Genomic DNA, 27,594 nt, shown 5'->3' with positions numbered 1-27,594 from the left:
TTTTGAAGCTAATTTCAATCTTTTCTTTTTCAAGTCCAGATCGAAAAACAAACATGCAATCAATTGGCCAGATTAAAAGCAAGAATTATGCACAAATAACAATCAATAAATATAAAATAAATAAAATATCAATCAATCCATTCCATGAACAAAAATCTAAAGTCTGCCCCTATCGTGGCCCCGGTAAAAGGACGACTACTCCATAATAATAAAATCAAACAAAGTTTTCATGTTTGAATTCATAACAAATAAAAATAGAAAATGAAGAATTAAGAAAATCTCAGCGATTGTGCCGAATCTTGCTTGTGTTCTTCATTTCTTCTCTTCCAAAACTCTCGGCCGTCCGTTCCGAAATCTGGTAAACATTCAAAAGTCAAAAGTCCTTCTCCAATTAGGTCTTGATTCTATTTATATTTTCCTCCCAAAAACCCTATTTTTCATCAAAAATAATATCCAATATTGCCTCCAATAAAAGAGTCCCGAAATTTCCAAATTCTGGAAATATATTTTTTTCCAAATATGCGAACCACGGACCCCTGATACCCTCTGTGTACACCTCCGGACATTTTTTTCTAACACGTGAATAGTAACCACACGGACCCCGGATAAGGGTCCGTGTGCCCCTCCGAAGGTATTCTGTCTCGGATTTCTTCATTTACATGGGCACGGATGTTGATCCAGAATAGGCACGGGGTCCGTGTATTTTTCTGAGCCGGATCCTTCTTTATTTCTTAAATGAACGGACCCCCTTCCAGAACTTGCCCGGGGTCCGTGCATTATTCTTCTCTCACTCCTCTTGGCGTCTTAGGATTTTTCCGTGTTTTCCGGACAAGTTTCGACGTGGCATCGCATTTTTTGACTTTTTCTTCAATATTTAAGCTTTCTCAAATTTTAGTCAAAACTACAAACATATAAAAATATGACAAATTTTGCGCAAAAGTCGGAATAAAATGCCAGATACGACAAAATAAAGTGTCAAATAAGCTATAAGATTCGTGCTTATCAGAGACCGTCTCATAGAAGTTTTTGTCTAAATTTAATAAGAGAAAGGAGAGGAGAGAAAAAAAGTGAAAATAACTTACAATTGTTTTATTAATGAGTGAGAACCTATATTTATGGGGTACAATTACAAGATACAAATCTGTAGATATATAAAATTGAGATATCTATCTTAACCAAAATTCTATCTTAATAATAATCAATATTCAAAATTATATCATTGCAATTTTAAAAGTTTCGATATTATTGAAAAATCAAATATCCTAAAGACTTGTATGATGATTGATGTACCAACTACAATGAATTTTCTTTCCTCATCTTAAGACAGCTTATCCCTCAACACCCCTAATCTATGTGATATATGAACATGGCACATTATGACTAGATTGGACTCCAATTTTGTGTTACTAAAAATCATTCCAAGTTAATAAGACTGAAAATAAAAATTTCAAAACCCAATAAAAAGGATTAAATGAAAGAAAAAGTTCTAAAATATATTTAATAAAATGAAGTAATAAAACCTTTACGTTATTTTTTAGACTTCTGAAATTGTTCACTTATAAACAAAATCCGGAGCTCATTTATATCGCCCAATGTAAAATCATGGATTCCTCTTCACGTTATCACATTTTTCGTTATTTTAACTATCATTCGGCTGGATTCAATTAAAATTTAATATATTTTTATGCTCAAACTCGAAGAACTTAATACTTGACCTCGACATTTCGGCAAACTGCAAGCTACTAGACAGCTTTGTTCTCATATTAAATCCCCAATTCACCTTCCATGTGCACGTCTTCATCTGTAAAGTACTTGTTCCAACACAAGTGGGCTTTCCAAATATCAGCCATCTTCTCTAGAGGAACGCCCTTGGTCTCCGGAAGAAGTAGGGCGACGAAAAAGAGTCATGAATAGCACGGAGCACGGTAACAAGAGGAACAACAGAAACTTGAAGGAGCATAGCACGTCTGTGAACAATTGGACGAAGAAAAATTCACAAAACATGTTTATGCACAAGTTGTCACTATGTCCTTGGGATCGAATCTCAAGTGGCAATATTTTGCTAGGCACTAGCCATCCTAAAGGCCCCCAGGACAAGGCAAAACCACCCACATAAGAGAAGATGGTGACAAAAAGAATTATGGGGTTCCCATCCACCCCATACTTCCAAACAATGCTTATCATAATTATCTGCAATTAAATGATAAAAATTTCATTCATGAAATTTAAATTACAGAATCTTTAATTACTGCTTCATGAAATGGCATTAAATTTTACCAGAGAGATGAACATTTGGATGCCACCTTGGATAAACATCCATCTCCTTCCGACCTTGTCGACGCTTTTCATGGACAAAATTGTGAATACAAAGTTGGCAGCTCTGGACATGTAAGACAACCATGATGTAGAAGTGTTTCGGAGCCGAATAATTTTGAAAATAACAGGGGAATATAACATGATCAGATTCATGCCGGAGATTTGATTCAAGTATGGAATGACAACAGCAAACACAAGTTGTGGATAGTATTTCCTTTGCATCAAATTGATCCAGGGATCCTTTACATTCTTGGATTCGACACCAACAGCCGCTAAGTCCTTAAATTCGTCGTCTACGTCGTGGATTCCTCTCATAGTTCTCAGTATCCTTCTGGCTTCCTCTGGCCTACCTCGTTCGATGAGTGAGTGTGGCGTCTCCGGGAGGAAGAGCGACCCGGTGATAAAGATCAGCGCAGGCACCGCGGCGAGCCCTATACTTATACGCCACCCATTTTTGTGCGACTTTACGGCATAGTTTACATGATGAGCAGCTAAGATTCCAATGCTGATGCAGAGCTGGAAGCAGCTATTCAGTGCCCCACAGTGTTTGCATGGAGCCATTTCCGACAGATACAGTGGTGCAGACTGCATGCAAAAACATATGACTAGAGTGATGTTATAGGTACAACAAAATTTGTTGTATTGCATGCATATATACCTGGTTGGCGAAACCAACGCCGAAACCTAGGAGGACACGACCTATAAGGAGTATAGTAACGTCTGTGGCGGCGAACACATTGCTCACAGCACCGGCAAGGAAGAGGGTACCGCCGATAAGCATGGACGGGCGCCGCCCAAAAACCCTGGTGAGGTTAGAGGCAGCAATGGATGCTAAAAAGGAAGCCACATAAAGTAATGAGATGAACATTGCTAATTCAAAACTGAAGAATCTGCAGAATTGGTCAGTGCCTGCCACATTCTGTTCCTGATATTTGTAAACAGTGGGGAAGAATTTCTCCAAGAAAGAAGGCATAGACGTCACTTCGCCTACACCATCAACTCACATAATTAAAAAGCATAATATATGCAGATAAAATCATGCCATATAATAATGCAACACATAATACATGCATACTCAGTCAAAATATTTAGAATAGTACTTTCGTACCTTACTAATACTAGGCAAGCTACACCAACTCTACTGTCCAAGCCTATAATCACAAGATTACTATATTACTAAATATCATCTAAAAGCCTTAACTAAGCTAAAAGATACTCCCAAACTATTTATAAGATCTAGGGTTATACCTTTGTCCATCGTCAGCCCTTTAATGTTGAATGACCCGGAACTTGGGCACAACTTCATTACGACTTCTGGACGCCTTGTCAAGGCCCCGCCTCTTGCCAAATATGGCTGGAAAGACTTAGAATCACCCAAGAACCAAGAGAGAGAGAGAGAGAGAGAGAGAGAGAGAAGTGTGAATTAGCAAAGAAAATGGGATCCCGAATGCCCAAATAAGCCCATTTACCACTTTTGGACTTTCTGGATCCGATTTCTTGGTCTGTTTGACATAATTACAATCTCTTAATTATGTTTTACTTGTTCCAAAAACATTTAGTCAAATTAATCTTGTAAAAATGTAACTGAGCTACTACACAGTGTGACGTTTTTGGGTCACATTATATCTGCTGAAGGAGTATCAGTAAACCCCGTAAAGGTGAAAGCCATCATGGAATGGTCAAGTCCAAAGACAGTGTCAGAAGTCCAGAGTTTTTTGGGATTAGCTGGAGACTATCGGAAATTTGTCGAAGGGTTTTCATCGATAGCAATACCACTCTCCAAGCGCACCCAAAATAATGTTAAGTTCACGTTGAGTGAGGAATGTGAGAAGTGTTTCGAGACACTGAAGAAGAAGTTATCTACTACTCCGGTGTTGTCACAACCTACCTAAGGAAAAGACTTCATCATTTACAATGACGCATCAAAGCAAGGACTCGGTTGCGTTATTATGCAAGAGGGGAGTGTTATTGCCTATGAATCAAGGCAACTGAAGCCATATGAACAGAACTACTCCACACACGATCTGGAATTAGCTTTAGTCATGTTTTCTTTGAAGATTTTAAGGCACTACCTCTATGGGGTCAAGTGCGAAGTTTTCACGAATCACCAAAGCCTTAAGTATCTATTCACACAAAAAGAGTTAAACATGAGACAAAGAAGGTGGATAGAACTCTTGAAGGACTATGATATAACAATCAGTTATCATCCGGGGAAAGCAAACAAAGTGGCTTATGCTTTGAGTCACAAGAACATGGGAAAGATGTTCCTTGCAGTCGTGAGTGTTGAAACCTATTTGCGGGAAAGAATAAAGCTAAGTCAAGATCAAGATCCTAACTTAGCGAAGGTCAAAGCTCAAATCAAGGAAGGAAAGAGTCTTGAACACCGAGTGGACAACAACAATGTCCTTTGGATGCAGTGTCGACTGTGCGTGCCATATATTGACAATTTCCGCCAAGAGGTCATGGCAGAAGCATACACGTCAAAATTTTCCATTCATCCGAGAAGCAACAAAATGTACAAAGACTTGAAAAAATAATTTTTGTGGAATGGAATGAAAAGAGACGTCACAAACTTCGTCTCCAAGTTCTGTGTCAACAAGTAAAAGCTGAACAACAAAGACCCTGAGGACTGTTACAACCATTGGAAACCTGAATGGAAATTAGAGCATATTTCCATGGACTTCGTAGTCGGATTACCAAAATCGCGACAAACGGACAAAGTCACGATGTTATAAATTTAATTGTGGATAGACTCACTAAATCCGCACATTTCCTACCCATACATATGAACTAAAGCTTGGATAAGTTTGTGAGACTCTACATAGAACATGTGGTGAGATTACATGGAATCCCAGTCAGTATTGTGTCGGATCGAGACCCAAGATTTGCGTCAAGGTTTTGAAAAAGCTTTCAAGAAGCAATGAGCACCAAGTTGACAATGAGCACAGTGTATCATCCACAGACCGATGGGAAAACTGAGAGGACCATTCAAACCCTTGAATGCATGTTACGGACATGTGAATTGGACTTTAGCTCACATTGGATTGACCAATTACCATTGGTGGAGTTTTCTTATAACAACGTTTATCACAGAGGTCTAGGAATGGCTCCGTATGAAGCTTTGTATGGACAAAAGTGTGGATCACCCTTGTACTGGGATAAGGTAGGAGAGAAAACCATCACTTGACCAGAATTAATTCAAGAAACAGTGGATAAAGTGAAGATTATTTGGGAACGACTCAAGGAAGCCCAAGACCGTCAAAAGAGTTGGGCAGATTTGAAGAGGAGACATCTATCATTCGATATTGGAGAAAAAGTGTATGTGAAGATCTTTCCAATGAAAGGGGTAATCAGGTTCGACAAAGATGGAAAGTTGAATCCTAGATATGTGGGACCATTTGATATTCTTAAGAAAGTAGGGACACTGGCGTATCAATTAGCCTTACCCCCTAACTTGACCCGAATTCACCCAGTCTTTCACGTAACACAATTAAGAAGATACATACATGATCCAAGTCATGTACTAGAAATGGGATCCTTGATAGTTCAAGAAAATTTGAAGAAAGACTTGCAGTATGAGGAAGTTCCCGTCCGTAGAGTAGATACCATTGATCGAGTAATGAGGCGAAGATTCATCCCATATGTCAAAGTTCAGTGGTTCAAGCACACCGAACGAGATGCTACATGGGAATTAAATAAAAATATGTAGAAGCGATACCCTTACCTCTTCGAATCACTGGAGGAGCCAAGTTTCGAGGACGAAAGTTCTCATAAGGAGGGAGGGAAGTGAGAATCCAAAATTTTAGAGTAAACTAAGCGGAGGTAAACTGAACTTGAGATAGACTGCTTGAATGAAGACTGAAGTTTGGCAAACTGAACTTGAGGAAGGCTGAAATCGAGGTAAACTGAAATCGAGTAAACTAAGTTGACCAGTTGACCAAGATCAACTCAGTAGCTAGACTGAAATCCATCTGCTCCAGAAATCGTAACTGATGCAATAACTCAGAAATTATGGCAAATAATGGCATTAAAAGAGGAGCTTAACAATCAAAATCTTCCTTTTGAATAGCAATCAGATTTCTGAAATCTGCTACACTGAATTTTGAGCAAAAACATCTATACAGTGAGTGAGGAAATTCAGTTTAGCAGAGGCAATCATTTGAGCAGACCATTAGTGGCTAGTTTATTAGGACAACTTAAATTTGTTTAAAAAATCTATGGTAAGTGGCGCTTTGTTTTAAAGTTATGAAACTTTGCTTTTATTTTTTATTTCAGCATGATTTGTTTCATAAATAAGCACTCTATGATTTTCTGGTGTACCAAAACTTGCGAACTAGTGGAAGGAATATATATTATGTCACTCTGAATCTCTGAATCTCTAGACTCACCCTTTAGAGAAATACTATATAAGGGACTGATATTAGTTAGCCACAAAATTTGCATGTAACTTGGTACACTGCCTGAAGTTTATGTTTTCTGAATTTCTGGAAGAATAAGTCTTTCTATGTATTTTGTTATATTCTATATATGTATGTGTAAGAAATCCTGGTAAAATGACTTTAAACGAATGCTGAGAATTTTTCCCATTTACTGAGTGACACACATATCACTCACCCACCTAATCACCCATCTCAGATAAGAACAAAGAAGAACTCGGGGATGATGAGCAAAATCAGTTCTGGGGTTGGTGAAGAAGACCAACAAACTGTTGATGCTTAGTTTCTGTTTACATTTAGTGGTATTAAGCCGCTGCATATTTATTTAGTTTTTTTTAGTTAAGAATTGTGAAGACAATTTAATTTTGAGTTTATGAAAAACTACGTAATTTTAGTTTCATGAATGAGTAGACCGGTTATTCCGAAATTCTGTACTCCGGGGCTTGTTGTTTAATGTGAAAACGTTAAATAACGTCGATATCAACTAGGCCCAGTTTCGAGACGTGACAGTACCTGAATCATGAGTTACTGAAGTGTACAAAAAGAGTGGGATTTCCAGACATCTCACTATTAGACATATTCCACAACAAAATATTCTAGCTGAGAGGATAAACCGAACTCTACTAGAAAAAGTTAGGTGTATGCTTTCAAGTGCAAATCTGCCAGCTACATTTTGGGGAGAAGTTGTTACCACAGCAAGCTATCTGATCAACAGATGTCCATCAGCTCCTTTGGGATTTATGCCACCGATGCAAGTGTGTTCTAAAAGTCCACTCGACTATCAGAAGATGAGAGTCTTCAGATACACATTGTATATTCATGTGGATGAAGGGAAACTGAATCCGATAGCCAAGAAAGCTATCTTCTTGGGATATCCAAAAGGGGTCAAAGGTTATACGGTATGAATAACAGAAAATGGTGTAGGGAAAGCAGTCGTGAGTATAGATATCACCTTCTTTGAGGACAACATATTGAAAGAGGTCAAATGATGAATGAAATTAAAAGTCCAGTCAGTTTCAAGCCTGTCATGCTATAAAACTGGAGCCTCAAATGAACCCCAATACACCTTAGTCTAGTAGCACCAATCGAGAAGCCGAAGAAGTCGAGCAAGGTAATCAGTTGAATGACTATGCTTTAGCAATAGACAGAGAAATAAGGGAGATCAAATCTCCCTCCAGATATGGGTACGCTGACCTAGTAGAATATGCCTTAAGTGTCTTTGAATGAAGAAATGAATGAAGAACTGGAAAGTGGCAGGAAGCAATGAATGGAGAAATCAGTTCATTACAAAAGAATGACACTTGGAAACCGGTGGAGCTATCTGAGGGCAAGAAACTGGTAGGATTTAAGTGGATTTTCAAGAAGAAGAAGGATGCATCACTAAAAAGAGGGTTCAGGTATAATTCAATGTTGGTTGCAAGGGGATTTACACAGAGAAATAATTGACTTGAAACACACAATTTTCAAATATCTATGTCGATATTTTATAATCTATATATATTCCACTTCTAGTGAAATATAAAAAAAAAAATCTTCTTCAAAAAATTAATCTACACATCACACAATGTATCACCTGGGTTTGAAAACAAATTTTAAATTATTAATCAATATTCTTTTAGGATATGGACAAATTTTATATATTATATGGATATCATTTAGGATATATATTAATAGACATTGTATATTAGTTCAATATTCTTCAAGAATATTGATAAAGCTTAAATCAATATTTTTTAGGATATTATGCATTTTCTATTTTGCAGCAATAAGTTTAGGAAAATTGATATATATTAGATCTTGTATCAATATTCTGCAGAAATATCAAAAATCTTTAGAGTTTGATTAATATTCTTCAAAAAATATTGATAAATTAATTTTTAGATTTGATATCAATATTCTACATTTATATATATATATATATATATATATATATATATATATATCAATATGAATATTATCAATCATACAGCTTTTGGATCATGAATGAATATTTAAATATAATACTTATTATAATATAAGTTCTCTCCAAGAGAACAACATAAAAATATAAATATATATTTCTAATTCACACTAAATAAATATTCTACTAAAATATTTAAGATGAATGTTTTTTGAGAATATTAGCAGATCTTGCATGATAGTTTAATATTATTCAAGAATATTAACAAATCTCATACACTATATCAATATTATTTTAATAATATCGATAAATATTTTATTATGCATCTATATCCTTCAAAAATATATCTAAAATAAATAGTCTTCGGGATTTTTGGTAGATCTAAAATCAATATTATTCAAAAAATTAATAGTTTTGATATATCTAAAATCAATATTCATCGACATTGTTTCTAGATCAAAAATCAATATTTTCAGGAAATTGATAATGTTGATATATCTAAAATCAATATTAATCGACATTGTTTCTAGATCTAAAATCAATATTCTTTATGAAATTGATAATCATATATCAATATTTTATTTTATAGATTTAATTTATAGGTCTAATATTCTTTAGGAATATAAACATTTCTTAGATCATAAGTTATAAATCTGATTAGATTCCAATTTTGAAATCAATTCTTTGAATATTGGTAGATATTGGATTTTTCTAATTAGTATCAAAGTAAAATCGTATTGTGCCACTTCAGGAGCACCAACCCAAAAAACAAAAAATTACTATATTGTGCTACACCAAGAGCATTAATTGATATAACATTACGAATATTTTATAACGAGTTGTGCTCTTCGGGAGAACAACTCAAACGAAAAGCATCTATTCTGATTACGTGTAATAAAATTAAGAGTAAAATTCCTGTGAGACGGTTTCATCCGTGACACGGATCAACCCTATCTATATTTATAATAATAATTGATACTTTTGGTATAAAAATGTAATATTTTTTAATGGATAACTCATATAAAAAACCCGTCTAAAAAAATGACCATTGAGACCGTCTCATGAGAGTTTTTGTATAAATTTAATAAGAGAAGGAAGAGGAGAGAGAAAAATGAGTTCCGAAAATGACTCAGAATTGTTTTATTAATGAGTGAGAACCCCTATTTATGGGATACAATTACAAAATATAAATTTGTAGATAGATAAAATTGAGATATTTATCTTAACCAAAAATCTATCTTAATATTAATCTATATTCAAAATTATATCATCACAATTTTAAAAGTTTCGATATTATGGAAAAATCAAATATCCTAAAGACTTGTATGATGATTGATGTGACGACTACAATGAATTTTCTTTCCTCGTCTTAAGACAGCTTATCCCTCAACACCCCTAATCTATGTGATATATGAACATGGCACATTATGACTAGATTGGACTCCAATTTTGTGTTACTAAAAATCATTCCAAGTTAATAAGACTGAAAATAAAAATTTCAAAACCCAATAAAAAGGATTAAATGAAAGCAAAAGTTCTAAAATATATTTAATAAAATGAAATAATAAAACCTTTACGTTATTTTTTAGACTTCTGAAATTGTTCACTTATAAACAAAATCCGGAGCTCATTTATATCGCCCAATATAAAATCATGGATTCCTCTTCGCGTTAACACATTTTCCGTTATTTTAACTATCATTCGGCTGGATTCAATTAAAATTAAACATATTTTTATGCTCAAACTCGAACAACTTAATACTTGACCTCGACATTTCGGCAAACTGCAAACTACTAGAAAAACAGCTTTGTTCTCAAATTAAATCCCCAATTCACCTTCCATGTGCACGTCTTCATCTGTAAAGTACTTGTTCCAACACAAGTGGGCTTTCCAAATATCAGCCATCTTCTCTAGAGGAACGCCCTTGGTCTCCGGGAGAAGTAGGGCGACGAAAAGAGACATGAATAGCACGGAGCACGGTAACAAGAGGAACAGCAGAAGCTTGAAGGAGCATAGCACGTCTGTGAACAATTGGACGACGAAAAATGCACAAAACATGTTCATGCACACGTTGACACTATGTCCTTGGGATCGAATCTCAAGTGGCAAGATTTCACTAGGCACTAGCCATCCCAAAGGGCCCCAGGACAAGGCGAAACCACCCACATAAAAGAAGATGGTGACAAAAAGAATTATGGGGTTCCCATCCACCCCATACTTCCAAAAAATGCTTATCATAATTATCTGCAATTAAATGATAAAAATTTCATCCATGAAATTAAAATTAAAGAATCTCTAATTACCGCTTCATGAAATGGCATTATATTTTACCAGAGAGATGAACATTTGGATGCCACCTTGGATAAACATCCATCTCCTTCCGACCTTGTCGACGCTTTTCATGGACAAAATTGTGAATACAAAGTTGGCAGCTCTGGACATGTAAGACAACCATGATGTAGAAGTGTTTCGGAGCCGAATAATTTTGAAAAGAACAGGGGAATATAACATGATCAGATTCACGCCGGAGATTTGATTCAAGTATGGAATGACAACAGCAAACACAAGTTGTGGATAGTATTTCCTTTGCATCAAATTGATCCAGGGATCCTTTACATTCTTGGATTCGAAACCAGCAGCCGCTAAGTCCTTAAATTCGTCGTCTACGTCGTGGATTCCTCTCATAGTTCTCAGTATCCTTCTGGCTTCCTCTGGCCTGCCTCGTTCTATGAGTGAGTGTGGCGTCTCCGGGAGGAAGAGCGACCCGGTGATAAAAATCAGCGCAGGCACCGCGGCGAGTCCTAGACTTATACGCCACCCATTTTTGTGCGACTTTACGGCATAGTTTACATGATGAGCAGCTAAGATTCCAATGCTGATGCAGAGCTGGAAGCAGCTATTCAGCGCCCCACGGTGTTTGCATGGAGCCATTTCCGACAGATACAGTGGTGCAGACTGCATGCAAAAACATATGACTAGAGTGATGTTATAGGCACAACAAAATTTGTTGTATTGCATATATACCTGGTTGGCGAAACCAACGCCGAAACCTAGGAGGACACGACCTAAAAGGAGTATAGTAACGTCTGTGGCGGCGAACACATTGCTCACAGCACCGGCAAGGAAGAGGGTACCGCCGATAAGCATGGACGGGCGCCGCCCAAAAACCCTGGTGAGGCTAGAGGCAGCAATGGATGCTAAAAGGGCAGCCACATAAAGTAATGAGATGAACATTGCTAATTCAAAACTTAAGAATCTGCAGAATTGGTCGGTGCCTGCCACATTCTGTTCCTGATATTTGTAAACACTGGGGAAGAATTTCTCCAAGAAAGAAGGCATAGACGTCACTTCGCCTACACCATCAACTCACGTAATTAAAAAGCATAAAATTGTTTTATGAACTCGTGTAATTTTTGTTAAATACACTCCATTTTTTTTAATCTCTTTTTACGCCATAATCGAAACATTGCATCTTTACAATGTATGGCATCGAACACCAGATTCGAAACTTTTCTACTTAACAAAATAATGTACGTACCGAATTTGTAAATTTTTCTTTAATATTAATTATGTATAAAAAGATTACCTATAATCCCCGTATCGTAGCCAAACATCAAGCCTCCTGTAGAACCAATAATACAGGCGAGAACAACTTCACGGGTGAGTTCCCCACGGTGAGTTTCCATAGTACTCAAAACAGTAGTTGAGTTTTTTGATTTTTTAAACGCTCTCTTGGATAATTAAAGATATATAGAATTAAATGATGTTGAATTTGTATGAGTTTTTTTAAAAAAACTGTTTTTAGAATTTGTTTTTTTTTTTTTAAAAATATTTGACTTGTTCGGTTTCTTAGAGATTAGTTTGGGACTTGGGATCACAACAAAACAGCGTATCTTAACCGATTATTATTTGGGAAGAAATAGTTTATGTTTAATATTTATTATTTTATCTGGTCAAACTTTTCATTGTCAATTCGTCATCAAACTTCTCTCTATTATCCGTTTAACTAATAATTTATGTATATTTGTAGTAAGATATAATAGTCATGTCCAATTATATATTCCAACTTTTTAATACCCGTGTTTTTCCCACGCAATGTATGTATGTATTTGTGTGTGGCTGCATATATATGGGAAAAGTATACTTTTGGTTTTGTAATTTGCACATTTTTTATTTTTGGTTTTGTTAAAAATAAATTTTCAACTTTAGTCTTGTAACTTGCATTCTTTTTTTATTTTTGGTCCTATTAACATTAAATTCGCATTTTTAGTCCTGTAACTTTCATGATTTTTTCACTTTAAGTCCTGTTAACATTGAATTTACAATTTTAGTCCGGTAACTTGCATTTCTTTCATTTTTAGTCTCTTTTACATTGAATTTTCATTTTTTTAATATTGTAACTTTAATATATTTTTATTTTTCTCTTTTACATTGAATTTTCATTTTTTTTAATATTGTAACTTTAATATATTTTTATTTTTAGTTATATTATCGATGAATTTATATTTTTAATTCAATAAATTTCATACTTTTTATATTTTTAATCATAATATATTATTATTTAAATATTTTAAAACTTTTAAAATTTAAATGAATTAAATAAAAAATTCAACTAAAATTATTTAAAAAAACTTTACACTTATAAATATAATCTTATAAAATACATAATATAAATAAAACTATTAATATAATGTTAATCATGTTTTTTTGGTTTAGTTTTGTTATATAATATGAAATCGAAAACTAAAAAAAATGATTCATTTAGATTAATATTTTTATTTATATTATGCATTTTATAAGATGATATTTAGTGTAAAAAAATTTTGAATACATTTTAGTTGAATTTTTGTTGATTCATTTAAATTCTAAAAGTTTTAAAATATGTGAATAATAATATATTATGAATAAAAATATAAAAAAGTATGAAATTTTTTGGGTTTAGTTTTGATATATAATATGAAATCAAAAACTAAACCGAAAAAAATGATTCATTTAGATTTATAGTTTTATTTATATTATGCATTTTATAAGATGATATTTAGTGTAAAAAATTTTCGAATAAATTTTAGTTGAATTTTTGTTGATTCATTTTAATTCTAAAAGTTTTAAAATATGTGAATACTAATATATTACGAATAAAAATATAAAAAAGTATGAAATTTATTAAATTAAAAATATAAATTCATTGATAATATGAAAATTAATAAAAAAATATATATAAGGAAGTTACGAGATTAAAAAAATGAAAATTCAATGTAAAAGGGACTAAAAATGAAAAGAAATGCAAGTTATCGGACTAAAATTGTAAATTCAATGTTAACAGGACTTAAAGTGAAAAAAATCATGAAAGTTACAGGACTAAAAATGCGAATTCAATGTTAATATGACCAAGAATGAAAAAAAAATGCAAGTTATAGGACTAGAATTGCAAACTTACTTTTAACAGGATCAAAAATAGAAAATGTGCAAATTATAGGGTCAAAAGTGTACTTTTTCCCATATATATAACTGTGTGCGTAGGGTCACGTGAGAATGTTATTTATCTTTCAAAAAGTGTTAATAATGTGTCATCTTATCAATTTATTCTCTTATAAACAAGATTACCCCTAATTAATATTTTTTCGTATGATATAAAAGTTCTATTTACCTTAAAACTCAAATCCAATCCTTCTATTTGTCAACAAATAGAATTTTATATCTCAAAAAATTGTCATGGTTTTTCTTCATATGCAAATAAATTATAACATAATAATAAAAAATATTTTCTTAGTCGTAAAAGTTAATATTATTCATATTATATCTCAAAATTTGTTACAATATGCAAAATGTTATTCAGATTTTTTTAAATATATAAAATACAGCCTAATGGGTTACAAAATTTTTATTTATTAAGATTAAGTTAAAGTGTTTGGGATGATATTTAAATTTACATATATTTAAAATTAAGATAAAAAATAAGAAGATATTTTGTTATTTTAGAATATTTCTTTGAAGGCATATATATAATACATATTTTAGTGATAATAAGATCAAAATTACAATGAAACAATTCATTTCATCTAAATTTACACTTTATTTTTATTTTGTTATAAGAATGTTCATTATAAAAATTAAATTTGCTATCTTGTCCAAAAGATCAACGTAGAATGCAGTAATACAAGAAGATTCTGAATAAACTCATGTGGAAGCCTACACAAAGAAGAATATTCCAACCTCCGAAGATCTGAGAGCCATTAAAATTGAAAAAAGAGGAGATGAATAATAAACGAAATACATGAATAGTCAAAAGAAAAGTTAATTCTGGGTGAAGATATATAGCTCCGAGGAGAATCAAGAAAATGTTCCTCCAGGAATATATGCAGCTAGCCGAAGGAGCCAAGAAGCACTCCATTGAAGAAAAACAGTCAGATAAGGTGTTACAACAAGAGGATTAACCAAAATAGTCTGAAGGGGCCAAACAACGTACCAAAGACAGAAAAATTAATCCCATGCTCCGAGCAAAACATGTTAAAAATTAATTAGTAACATGTGCAGTATAGCTGGTCCTTCCACAGATCATCACAGAGCCTCTTCTTGATCATGAAGTTGAACCAGAGATAAGCGGCGTCACCATATTAATTTTGCAAAGGGTTGTCAATGTACTCGAGGCTCATCAATTGTCTTCCGCAAAAAGTATCAAAAACTTTTGCGCGCCTCCATATTCTTCGTGAAATAACCAATCTACAATGAGATACGGCCTCCTCCTTAAATCACGTAAAAAAAAATTCTAAATCTCAGCGGCCCACCTTGTTTGTCCCGCTCTGAGAGACGACTTGAGGCATGTATATATGGATGGGATACAATCTACCCAGGGCTCACAACTACAAGAAATTAAATTAAATATTGGATTATATATATATGCATGCAGCGTGGTGATGGCAAAACAAAGAAAGATCTGAAAAAGCACGAGGAAGCTAGCTAGAAGAAGGGCTAGCTGCTAAGGATGATAAAGTGGAAGGAAGAGCAGTCTAAACGAGGCGGAGGATCAGGTCAAGGTGGAAGCAATTAGTTCAGGAGGTACGTACGTAGTTTAAGTCAGTAGGTGTAACAGGTCTTTTATGCTTTACTATCTCGTAAAAATGTATTTGATGCCCCTAAAAACATTAGGTCTAGTCCAATATGAGCCCATCACTTAAAGAAGATCGAGATCCATTACTCTGGACGATCGTGAGTGGGCCATATCTCTTGAAGACCCAACCCTCATTGGTTTTGAGCTAGGGAATTCAAGACCAAAAGTGGGTCCAGAAGCTAGACCCATGCAATAGGATCTCTTTGGCCGAGCCCAAGAATGGTCGTGCATGTTAAGGGCTAGGGCGCTGACCCCTTCAGCATGGCCGAGTTCAGTCACTCCAAAGAAAGAGACCAACTCAAGCCCATTAATCAAGCATAACCCTAACGAGACATGAAAAACGTTTGAGAATATTTAATGATAAGGAAAGAATATCCCGATAAAATTCGGATAAGGGCAAATCTACTAAATCGGTTAAGAGTCCTAACCACCCTAGCGACCAAGCCCTACTCGCAATGATCTCCTACCTTGGGTAGAATTCTACCCCAACAAGATAACCTAACCCCTCCTGCTCATATAAATACCAGGCATTTCTTACAGTTTTATGTGATTCACTCCCACCAACACATCCACTTGTTTTTACTCCCTTGCTCTCTTTATAATACTTTCTGCCTCTGCCTTTGTGATCTGAGCACTGAATTAAGCATCAGAAGGGTCACGCTGAAAACATCTTCGGCGCCCCATAACCCTATTTCGTATGTGCGTCTAGACCCCTTTCTTCCGACCCGACCCGAATATTTGAAGATTTTGAACCGTTCACGAGACTGAACTCGAGGTAAAATTTTGGTTACATCAATTGGCATCATTTGTGGGATCGAATTTGAATAAACAGAGTCAAGATGGTAGAAATGGGGGATCTTAACAATCAAAATGGAGGAAACCAAGGTTTCAACCCCACAGAACTTACTCAACTAATTACTGCCACCGTAGAACTGCTACGTACTAGCACAGAAAGAGGGGACAAATCCACCCCCTCCAAACCAAGAAGCACAACTAGAAGAAATCAAGAAGATATGAAACGTCTAAAGGAGAAGCTGAATACAGGCCCGATGGCATCAGCTCAGAATATCCCTTCCTTCCCCCAAAATACTAGCGGCGGAACTTCCCAAAAACTAAGTTCCCACATATGGGAGAATACGATGGAAAGGGAGATCAAGAGGAACACCTGTCACATTTTGAAAACACCACCTTACTGAACCTGCCACGTTTTGAAAACACCACCTTACTGAACCGGTATTCTGATCCTATCAAATGTCGGGTCTTCCTCACCACCATAGTAGGGGCGGCCCAGCAATGGTTCAACCTGCTCCGCCAAGGAGACATCCCAACGTTCCAGGACTTCAGTAATATTTCCTTCATCACTTCGCTAGTACCAAAAAAACACCAACCACTACTTTTAGTCTCTTTGTCGTCAAACAACAGGAGCAATAGGGCATAAGAGCTAACATACGGAGGTTCAGTGCCCTAGCCATTGAAGTACTTGCAGCCATGGACTACCTATTCATCAGTGCCTTCATCCAAGGGCTCACTACTAGGAATTCCTTAAATCCTTGAATAAATAATGTGGAGACCTCGGGTGCAATTACAAAAAAAAAAATCAATAAGAAATTTGGCGACGCACACCTTACATTCGGCGACGCAAAACCGCGTCGCAGAAAAGAATTTTTTTTTTTTTTTTTTTGGGCTAGGAGGCGCGGGCGCGCCTCTGTTGCGAAAAATTGCGCACCGATGCGCGGGCGCGCTGGGGCTTCGAAAATCTTTATTTTTTTCTTTTTTTCTTGCTCCAAAGACCTGGAATGGTGGCCTCTCAAAGTCTTGATCACAATATACAATAAAGAGATGTCCGAAAATCATTCAAACGAGTATCAAATGCAACAAGTTTGAAACTTCCAAATATTCAACAAGTTTTCAACATTTATTTAAAATCATTCGATTGCTAGTCCCGAGCTCCACTTTTACTCTCATTTCAAATCTTTAAGGTCCTCTAAAGCTTGACCCCGAACCTCCTGTTGCAATGCACACACACAAGACAAAGCAACAGCCGGAAAATCGGTGAGTATAAAAACCCAGTATGAATGACAGAAACAAATGAGCATTTAAACATTTCAATTATATCAATATAAATCCATAAGTAATCTCAAATGGATAATGCATGGGTGAAATGAATGCTCAAGAATCTGGGGTTATCAATTCTCTGATTCAGACTGAATCTCGGTCTTAGGGATCCCAAGGGAAAAGAAAACACAACATCACCACCTACTCTCCCAATCGGGGTGGGTGTTGAGCTTCTCAACCCCGGACTTCGGCACTCCTATATAGAGTATTCTGGTCATGGAAGTTGCTCTACATTCCATGTCACTCAAATATAGACCCAAACGTCCGCTGCAATCTAGGCAAGTCTACCATCAAATCTGAACAAAGTCTGGCCCAATATAAATGAGATGATGCAATTCAATATATCAAAATCTCTGCTCAATCTGAGCATCTCATCTCATATATCAAATCATTAGCATGAATCATATATCGATAATCATTTAATAAAATCAAATTCATAATTTCATGTTATTCAATCAATTCATATAATTCAAATAATATAGCAAATAAGTGTGTGATTTATTGGGCTCGAAAATCTCAAATCTTCTCGAGTATTCAATCCCAGCTCTTCATTGTCTATCCATACCTCAATTCCAAGTCCGGAATGCTCAAGTCTTGAAAGGTAGAAATGTAGCTCTTGTTGCGAGGATCGCAAAACCGTGCTCAAATCAAAATTCTACCGGTTGGATTTTCTTGGATCGAGGCTTGAAAAGCTTTGGCTATGGCTTTCTCTCTCTCTTGGTGAAGTTGTGAAGATGGGAATGATTTGGAGACAACACTTAATTCTCATTAAGTGTATTGTCTAGCCAATTTACATTTTAGTTCTTGAAACTCTCCCAAATTGCAATTTAGTCCCCGATCATTTATAAAATTCAATTTCAGTTCTTTAATTTATGAAACATAGAATTTAATTCCAATTATCATAAATTATTTAATTGGGTATTTTTCGTGGCATTGCAATTCCTCCCCTCTAATAAGAGATTTCGTCCTCGAAATCTCAAGCATATCCCAATAAATTACATTGAACTGAAATTACAATGCATTAAATTCAAACAAAAAGCTCAGGATATTTCTGTCTCATATCCTGCTCTAATTTCCAAGTTGCTTCTTCCACGCCGTGTCTGCTCCATTGTACTTTCACCAAAGGAATCAACTTATTTCTGAGCTGCTTATCTTTCTTGTCCATAATCTTTATCGGTCGTTCAAAGTAGCTCAAAGTCTCGTTCAGTTCTGCCTCATCTGGTTGAAGTACGTGGGAAGGATCTGGTTGATACTTCTTTAACATAGACATGTGGAATACATCATGAATACCCGATAGAGGTGGAGGGAGAGCTAATCTGTATGCTAGGTCACCAATTCTGTCTAGAATCTCATATGGCCCAATATATCTTGGTGATAACTTACCTCTCTTTCCAAAACGAACTGTACCTCGGAAATAAGATATCTTCAAGAATACACGGTCACCTGGTTCAAAACTCAAGGGCCTGCATCTGACATTAGCATACTTGGTTTGTCTATCCTGTACTGCTCTCATTCTTGACTGAATCAACTTTATCTTATCCGACATATCCCTGGTCATATCTGGCCCAGTCACTGGTACTTCTGAAAGATCATCCCAAAACAATGGAGATCTACATTTCTTACAATATAACGCCTCAAAAGGAGTCATCTCAATAATTGCTTGATAGCTGTTGTTATAGGAAAATTCAACAAGTGGCAACGAATCTTGCCAGCTGGTACCAAAATCTAGTACCACGGCTCTCAGCATATCTTCTAAAGTTTGGATAGTCCGCTCTGAATGTCCATCTGTCTAAGGATGATAAGCTGTACTCAAGTTCAAACGAGTACCAAGAGCTTCTTGTAAACTATGCCAAAAGTGTGAAGTGCATCTAGGGTCTCGATCTGAAACGATAGATTTCGGCACACCGTGTAATCTCATTGCGTCTCTGACGTAAATGCTGGCCATTTGATCATGTCGGTATGTCATCTGATAAGGAATAAAGCATGCAGACTTAGTCAGTCTGTCAACGACTACCCAGATTGCATCGCATCCTCTCGAGGATTTTGGTAGTCTAGTGACAAAATCCATAGTGATGTGATCCCATTTCCACTCTGGAATTGCTAAACTGTGCAATAGACCACCTGGTCGCTTTCTTTCTGCTTTCACTTGTTGACAGTTTAAGCATCGGGATACAAATTCTGTCACGTCTGCTTTCATATTTTTCCACCAGAATTGACTTTTCGAGTCATTATACATTTTTCTACCGCCTGGGTGTACACTGAATTTACTGCAATGAGCCTCTTGCATAATATGCTGTCTCAATTCTGAAATATCTGGCACAACAATACAGTTATTCACAAACAGAGTTCCATCATCACTGACCTGGTATTCTGACTCATGTCCAGATTTGACTTTTTCAACTGAACTCTGGATGTTCTGATTGGATTTTTGTGCTTCTTTAACTCTCATCATTAATTCTGGTTCTGCTTGGATTGCAAAAATTCTGATCGGATGCATATCTGTCTCAAAATCCAAACCAGAAGTACAACAATTCTCAATCAATCTAGACACACCCATCGTAGACAAAGACAAATTGCATACCTTTCTACTCAAGGCATCGGCAGCTGCGTTAGACTTCCCTGGATAATACTTAATCTCAGAGTCAAAATCTTTCAGCAAGTTTAACCAACGCCTCTGTCTCATGTTCAGTTCTGACTGAGAAAATAGATATTTCAAACTCTTATGATCAGAAAATATTTCAAAGGTTTCACCGTACAAATAATGGCGCCAAATCTTCAAGGCAAAAACAATGGCTGCCAGTTCAAGATCGTGTACGGGATATCGGGTCTCGTGTGGCTTTAATTGTCTTGATGCATAGGCTATCACATGGCCTCTTTGCATAAGCACACAGCCCAAACCTCTGTGAGACGCATCACAATAAACGACAAAACCACCTGTACCTGATGGAATAGTCAATATCGGAGCACTGGTCAGTCTCCTCTTCAACTCAACAAAGCTTTTCTCACAGGCATCTGTCCAAACATACGGAGCATTCTTCTGGGTTAATTGGGTAATCGGTTTCGCAATGCTAGAAAATACCTCAATAAATCTGCGATAATACCCTGCTAAACCCATAAAACTGCGTATTTCAGGAACAGAAGTAGGTCTAGGCCAGTTAATCACTGCCTCGATTTTACTGGGATCGACTGAAATATTTTCTCTCGAAACCACATGACCAAGAAATACAACTCGGTCCAACCAAAACTCGCACTTGGATAGCTTGGCATATAACTATTCTTGTCTCAAAATCTGCAAGATAATTCTCAAGTGCTCTGCATGTTCAATTTCATTCTTAGAATAGATCAGAATATCATCAATAAATATTACCACGAACTCGTCAACATACTTCTGAAAAATTCTATACATTAAATCCATAAACACAGCAGGAGAATTCGTCACTCCAAAAGGCATAACCAGGAATTCAAAATGCCCATACCTGGTTCTAAATGCGGTCTTGGGCACATCTGCCTCTCTAACCCTCAATTGATGATATCCAGATAGTAAGTCAATCTTCGAATAGATGGAAGAACCCTATAATTGATCAAATAAATCATCTATTCGGGGCAAAGGGTAATTATTCTTTACCGTGGCTTTATTCAATTGTCGATAGTCGATACATAATCTCATCGACCCATCTTTATTTTTTACAAATAGCACTGGAGCACCCCAAGGTGACGCACTCGATCTAATGTATCCCTTGGTTAATAGATCTTCAAGTTGCTCTTTGAGTTCTTTAAGTTCAAGTGGTGCCATTCTGTAGGGAGCCTTCGAAATAGGTAAAGTACCAGACATCAATTCAATACTGAATTCAATCTCACAGGTTGGAGGAAAACCCGGAATTTCATCTGGAAACACATCTGCAAATTCTTTCACAACTGGAATTTCTGCTAATTCTGGGCTAGATTTCAGTACATTTACTGCATAGACCAAGAATCCTTCGGCACCTCTCTGCAGTAAACGTGTCATAGTTAACACTGAAATCAAGGGGATCTTAGCTCTAGAACCCTTACCATAGAATTTTCAGTCGTTTGCCATCTCTGGTCTAAATCTGACAACTTTGTGGAAACAATCCACTGTAGCCCTGTACTTGGTCAGTACATCAATGCCAATAATACAGTCAAAATCAGACAGATCAAGCACTATACCATCGAATTCTATCACGTTCCCTTCAAATTGCAGTTCACAACCTCTAGTAAATTTCACAGATAAATTTCCTCTACCCAACGGTGAAGAAATAACAACTTCATAAGGTAAAGGCTCAGAGGGTAAAGAATGCAGCTCAATAAATCTCTCGGCTATGAATGTATGAGATGCACATGTATCTATCAATACATAAGCAGGATAACCAAAAATAAAGCATTTACCTGCTATCACATCATCTGGTGCAGCCTGAGCTTGATCCTCAGTGAGTGCATAAACCCTCGCTTGTTGTCTAGGAAGCTGATTCACATTCTGGATTCCTCCCTGATTGTTCTGATCTGGCTTGTTCTGAGATTGAAATTTTGAGGTAGGTCTTGAAGAACCCATACTTTGCGACATCTCAGAACGATGTTTAGGACACACCTTAGCAAAGTGTCCCAACTGATGGCATATATTACAGCTACCTGAAACTCCTCTGCACTGATCACTAGGATGCCTTCCTCCACACTTGCTACAGTACACACCTGAGTACCCTGAACTCTGAACCGAACCAGATTGTCTCGGTCCACTGAAACTCGATGAGCTATTACCTTGTCTCTTGAACTGTATCCCTCTGGGTTTGAATCGGTCCTTTCGACTACTACTGCTACCACCTCCTTCATATCTGTTCTGTTGCTGGAATTGTGGTTGAGGGGGTGGCAGTGTCTGTCTCAAGGACTGAAGCATGAATGAAGTCCCTCTCTGTCTCAGGAAAATTATTCGGTCGCCCAGCATTGACCAAGGTAAAGATGTCAGGATTAAGGCCATTTATGAATTGATCAGCCTTAGCCTCCTCATTCTCATCAATATGAGGAGCAAATCTCAGCAAGCTCGAGAACTTAGCAACATAGTCCTCGATGTTCAGTTCATCCTGTCTCAGAATGGCAAATTCTTCCCCTTTGTCTTTTCTGTAAGAAGTAGGAAAGAACCTCTGGTAAAATTTAGTTTTAAACACACTCCAAGTGATTACGGTACCTCGATTCTCCAAGGCTTTCTTAGTTGGCACCCACCAACTCTTGGCTACGTCAAGCAATTGGTGAAAAATCAGTCGAACTCTACGTTCATCAGAATAGTCCAATGACTCAAATAATTGCTCGATGTCTTCAAGTAAACTTTCACATTCTATGGGATTTTCCGTTCCCTTCAGAGTTGGTGGCTTAAAGGATTGGAATCTCTTTAGTAATACCTCCATTGGTGTAGGAGTAGTATCCATAGGGTCGGCTGTAGCACTGCCCTGTTCAGTTTGAGGTATTCTTACTGTTCGTGGAACTTCCCCAGTCTGAGGTGCTTCCTCTGTACTAGGATTGTTTCTTGTCCTACGAGGAGCCATTCTCTGATAATAGAATATCAATGTATAAACAGTTAAGATATCAAAAATATCATTTCAATATCTTTCATTTCCTGTTCTTTCAATTCAATCATGCTCAATTTATTATCTAGAATCATTCTGATTCGTTCTTGAAATTCTCAAAGAGAATCGTTTTGATTCACTTTTCAATCATGACATGCTTTACAACTAATTCAAAGAGTCAAGTAGTAACATAATCTTAAAGCAGTTAAGCATGCTTGCATGGAATTCATATAATCATGTAATGTAATCAATCTCATGCGAAAATCAAATCAAGAGGACTCAATCTACCCCGCTCTCAGCCTTCAATGTACTCAAGGTATCTCAACCTCTCTCAAATACTACCTAATGTGGAGACCTCGGGTGCAATTATAAAAAAAATATCAATAAGACATTTGGCAACGCATACCTTACATTCGGCGACACAAAAACGCGTCGCGGAAAGGACTTTTTTATTTTATTTTATTTTATTTTTGGGCTAGGAGGCGCGGGCGCACCTCCCACCGGTGCGGCCGCTCCGCCGCTGCGCTGTGGCAGCTCGGGCGCGCCTACGTTTCGCAAAATTGCACACCGGATGCGTGGGCGGGCTGGGGCTTCGAAAATCTTTATTTTTTTCTTCTTTTCTTGCTCCAAAGACCCGGAATGGTGACCTCTCAAAGTCTTGATCACAATAAACAATAAAGAGATGTCCGAAAATCATTCAAACGAGTATCAAATGCAACAAGTTTGAAACTTCCAAATATTCAACAAGTTTTCAACATTTATTTAAAATCATTCGATTGCTAGACCCGATGTAAGGCCCGGAATTAATTAATATTAATCCGAATTTATTTAATTTTAATCCGAGTATATTTAATTTGGGAATATTTAGAGTTTCGATTTAAATTCTAATATTCTTAAATTATTTTGGATTGAAATTGAATTAAAATAAAGGTCGAGGAACAAATTGCAAATAGTGAAGAATTGAGGGGCTAAATTGCAATTATGATTGAAAGTTATCAGATTGTTAATTGATTACTCAGCATGAGTACGTGTATGTTTATGCATATTCAGAATTTTCAGAACAGAGCAAAGCCGAGAGACCATCTTCTTCATTTTCTTTTGAAATTGTGATCTTCAAATCCTTGTAACTTTTGCTTCGGTTATCCGATTTCGATTTCGTAAATTGTTCTGGAATCCTTACGATGAGGGCTTCAATCTCGTGTAAGTTTTATGATGTTTTATTTGAAATTCGAAATTAGTTTGGGGCAGATATCAGGTTTTGAGCTCTTGATTATGGTTATCGACATTTATGCGATTCTATTTCGAAACCGAATTGATGAGCTTATGTTATTTATGTTGAAGCATGATTCCAGCATGTAAATGAATTATTATAGCTATTGAGATGAAGATTTGAATGATATATCAGCTGGTTATTGATTTTAATACACGTATGAGTTGGTTGAAGTTAGAAATGATTTCGAGATTACGTCGGTTATCGATTTTCAATCGCTACGCCGTCGATTTGAGTTTTTGGACCGTTTTGATAGCCTATATCTGAGTTGAAGTTGTTATCTAGATGTTATGAATGTTATAGCATTTTTATTCTTCAATTTCAGTCGAGTTTGAAGGCCAACGATTCAAGACGCCGAGTTAAACCGAAGAAGAAAGAGTTGAGGTTTGAAATGAGTTTGATTGACGATCGATTAATGGTTTTGATTCGTTTCTGAAATAATAGTCTTGAATGAAGTTTGATATGAGTATTTTGGTTGTTATATTTCAGATTGAAGAGTTCATAACCGAGATATTAGAAGGTATAATGACGACATCGCGAAGTAGGGACTTTGAAACTCAAGAACGACTATTTTTGAGTTGGCCCGTAAAAACCACATACTTGTTTATGTTTTTGATTTGATTGTGATGTTGTCGATCCATCCCAGGTAGTGGATATTTAAATTTGAGTTGATATGATGCTATATTGAATTGATTCTATGTCAAGGTTGCTGTTAACCTTATTTGCGAGTCGGTTACGAACTCGTTAGATGGATATCCATGTCAAGATCATTTTTGAATCTTGATGGCCTCGAAGTTATATGAATCAGTTCTTATGCGAAGCGTTAATTTACTCTATTTGTTGAGTCGAGTTTAAATAGAGTCGATATGATTTATTTAACGCTTTCTATATGTTGGTTATACTGAGATTGATTTCTCACCGGAGTTTATCCGGCTGTTGTCTTGTTTTGTATGTGTGCATGACAACAGATGGGGCAGAAGCTGGTCATCGATGTTATTGACAGCTGGAAGAGAGTCTAGCACGTGAGGACTCGGGTTGTAGATGAAGTCTTGAGATCTAAATGCATCAAACCTTAGAACTTGTTGGTTTGGAATGCATGTATGAAACTTGAGATAGTTTATGTCGTTTATCGTTATTTAGCGACTTGTTCGATGTAATAAATATATGTATAGATGTTTGAGACCTTGTTTATGCTTATATGCATGATTTGGACCTTATATACATGTTTTAGACTTGAATTTAATATCTTGGAATGGATGGAAAGGATCAAGAATGGCTGCTGAAAAACAGGGTGAAATTCTACCCAGGAAGCGCTCGAGCTGCAATTTTTAGCAGCCCGAGCGTGAGCCTTCTATTTTAGGAAAAATCAGGGGCGCTCGGGCGGTAGTTTTTGACCGCCCGAGCCCACCCCCCTTTTGAAAAAAAAAAAATTCTTGATCCTTATTCTTTCCTTATTAGATTAATGATGCTTATTCATTAATTGCCCCTTAAGATTTGAGATTAGCAACCCGAGGCCCCACAACAGGTGGTATCAAAGCATAAGTTTCTCGGACTGAGAATAGATGAGCAGGGTAGATCGAGTCTTTTATTCTGATTTAGTTCTTCTTGAAGCATGTTTATTATCTGACTTGTTTTACATCTTTAAGAATTGCATGCTATCTGTTATCTGATATGATTGGAAACATGAATGACTAAGATTGAATCAGATTCAATCTTTTGAGAAGGCATTGTGGATTGAAACAGACTTGTTCTATCTGAGATTGAACTGTACACTAATCTGTTTGATTATCAGATATGCCTCCCCGACCAGCACCGAGAGTTAGACAGACATTGGCAGTGAATGAACCAGAACAGACCAATGCTGCACAGGTCCCAGTGACAGCAACTGAACATGGACAGGGTAGTACTTCTACTGATGAGTTCAGTGATGCTAATCCGATGGAGAAACTTCTGAAACGATTCCAATCATTCAAACCACCGAAATTGCAAGGAACTGAGAATGCTGTGGAATGTGAAAATTGGTTGGAAGATATTGAGCAGTTATTCGAGTCCCTCGACTATATAGATGATCGTCGTGTCAGACTTGTGATTCATCAATTACATGGCCTTGCCAAGAGTTGGTGGATAGCGACGAAGAGTGCATTGGAAAACCAAGGTACTGTTATTACCTGGTCTGTATTTCGAACTGCTTTCTATCAGCGTTTCTTTCCTGTGTCTTATCGCAAGGACAAAGGAGAAGAGTTTGCGAGTTTGCAACAGTGACAGTTAAATATCGAGGAATATGTTGCAAAGTTCACTAGCCTGTTGAAGTTTGCTCCACATATTGTTGTTAGTGATGAAGCTCAAGCCGATCAATTTATCAATGGCTTAAATCCTGATGTGTTCACACTTGTAAATTCGGGAAGACCGAATACCTTTGCCGATGCTCTGAATCGTGCAAAGGGAGCTGAAGCAGGGATACTGAGACAAATAGAAGCACAGTTTGTGCCACAGCCAGTGAGACAGCCGCAAGAGCAGCCACAGATTCTACCACCACCTCGATTTGAAGCTGGAGGAAGTAGTAGTGGAAAGAAAAATTTCTTCAAGGGCAAAGGGAAACAGTTTAAATGTCCTGGTGGTAGCTCTTCTAGTTCCAGTGGATCTCGACAGTCTCGAGCTGGACAGAGGTCCGATGTATATTGCACCAAGTGTGGAGGTCGACATACTAGTGAACAATGCCGAGGAGTTTTTGGTACTTGTCACATTTGCAATCAGACAGGTCATTTTGCACGATTCTGCCCACAGCGTGGTTCTGGAGGTGCACAGGGAGCTGGATCATCGAGACCAGTGGTTCAATCAGGATCTTCTGTTCATTCATTTCAGCCACAACCAGCAGCACA

The 27,594-nt window shown here is 36.6% G+C and overlaps 2 protein-coding genes across 2 annotated transcripts; both read right to left on the bottom strand.

The window, feature by feature from the left end:
- Nucleotides 1-1,842: 1,842 nt before the first annotated feature.
- On the bottom strand, nt 1,843-3,622 carry LOC140863761 (sugar transport protein 1-like). The gene is made up of 4 exons (XM_073267406.1): nt 3,565-3,622; nt 2,975-3,303; nt 2,278-2,901; nt 1,843-2,190 (listed from the first exon to the last, which is right to left on the bottom strand). Exons 1-4 carry the CDS (start codon nt 3,620-3,622, stop codon nt 1,843-1,845), a joined length of 1,359 nt encoding a protein of 452 aa, XP_073123507.1.
- A 6,702-nt stretch (nt 3,623-10,324) lies between these two features.
- On the bottom strand, nt 10,325-12,360 carry LOC140876190 (sugar carrier protein C-like). The gene is made up of 4 exons (XM_073280078.1): nt 12,239-12,360; nt 11,677-12,005; nt 10,984-11,607; nt 10,325-10,896 (listed from the first exon to the last, which is right to left on the bottom strand). The coding sequence occupies exons 1-4, from the start codon at nt 12,336-12,338 to the stop codon at nt 10,471-10,473; spliced, it is 1,479 nt and encodes a 492-aa protein (XP_073136179.1). The 5' UTR covers nt 12,339-12,360; the 3' UTR covers nt 10,325-10,470.
- Between the last annotated feature and the right edge of the window lie 15,234 nt (nt 12,361-27,594).

Source organism: Henckelia pumila, chromosome 1, assembly GCF_033568475.1.
Source record: "Henckelia pumila isolate YLH828 chromosome 1, ASM3356847v2, whole genome shotgun sequence".
In the NCBI taxonomy this organism is placed as follows: Eukaryota; Viridiplantae; Streptophyta; class Magnoliopsida; order Lamiales; family Gesneriaceae; genus Henckelia; species Henckelia pumila.
The sequence above is the reverse complement of the archived record's forward strand: the minus strand, read 5'-3'. Positions and strand labels throughout refer to the sequence as shown.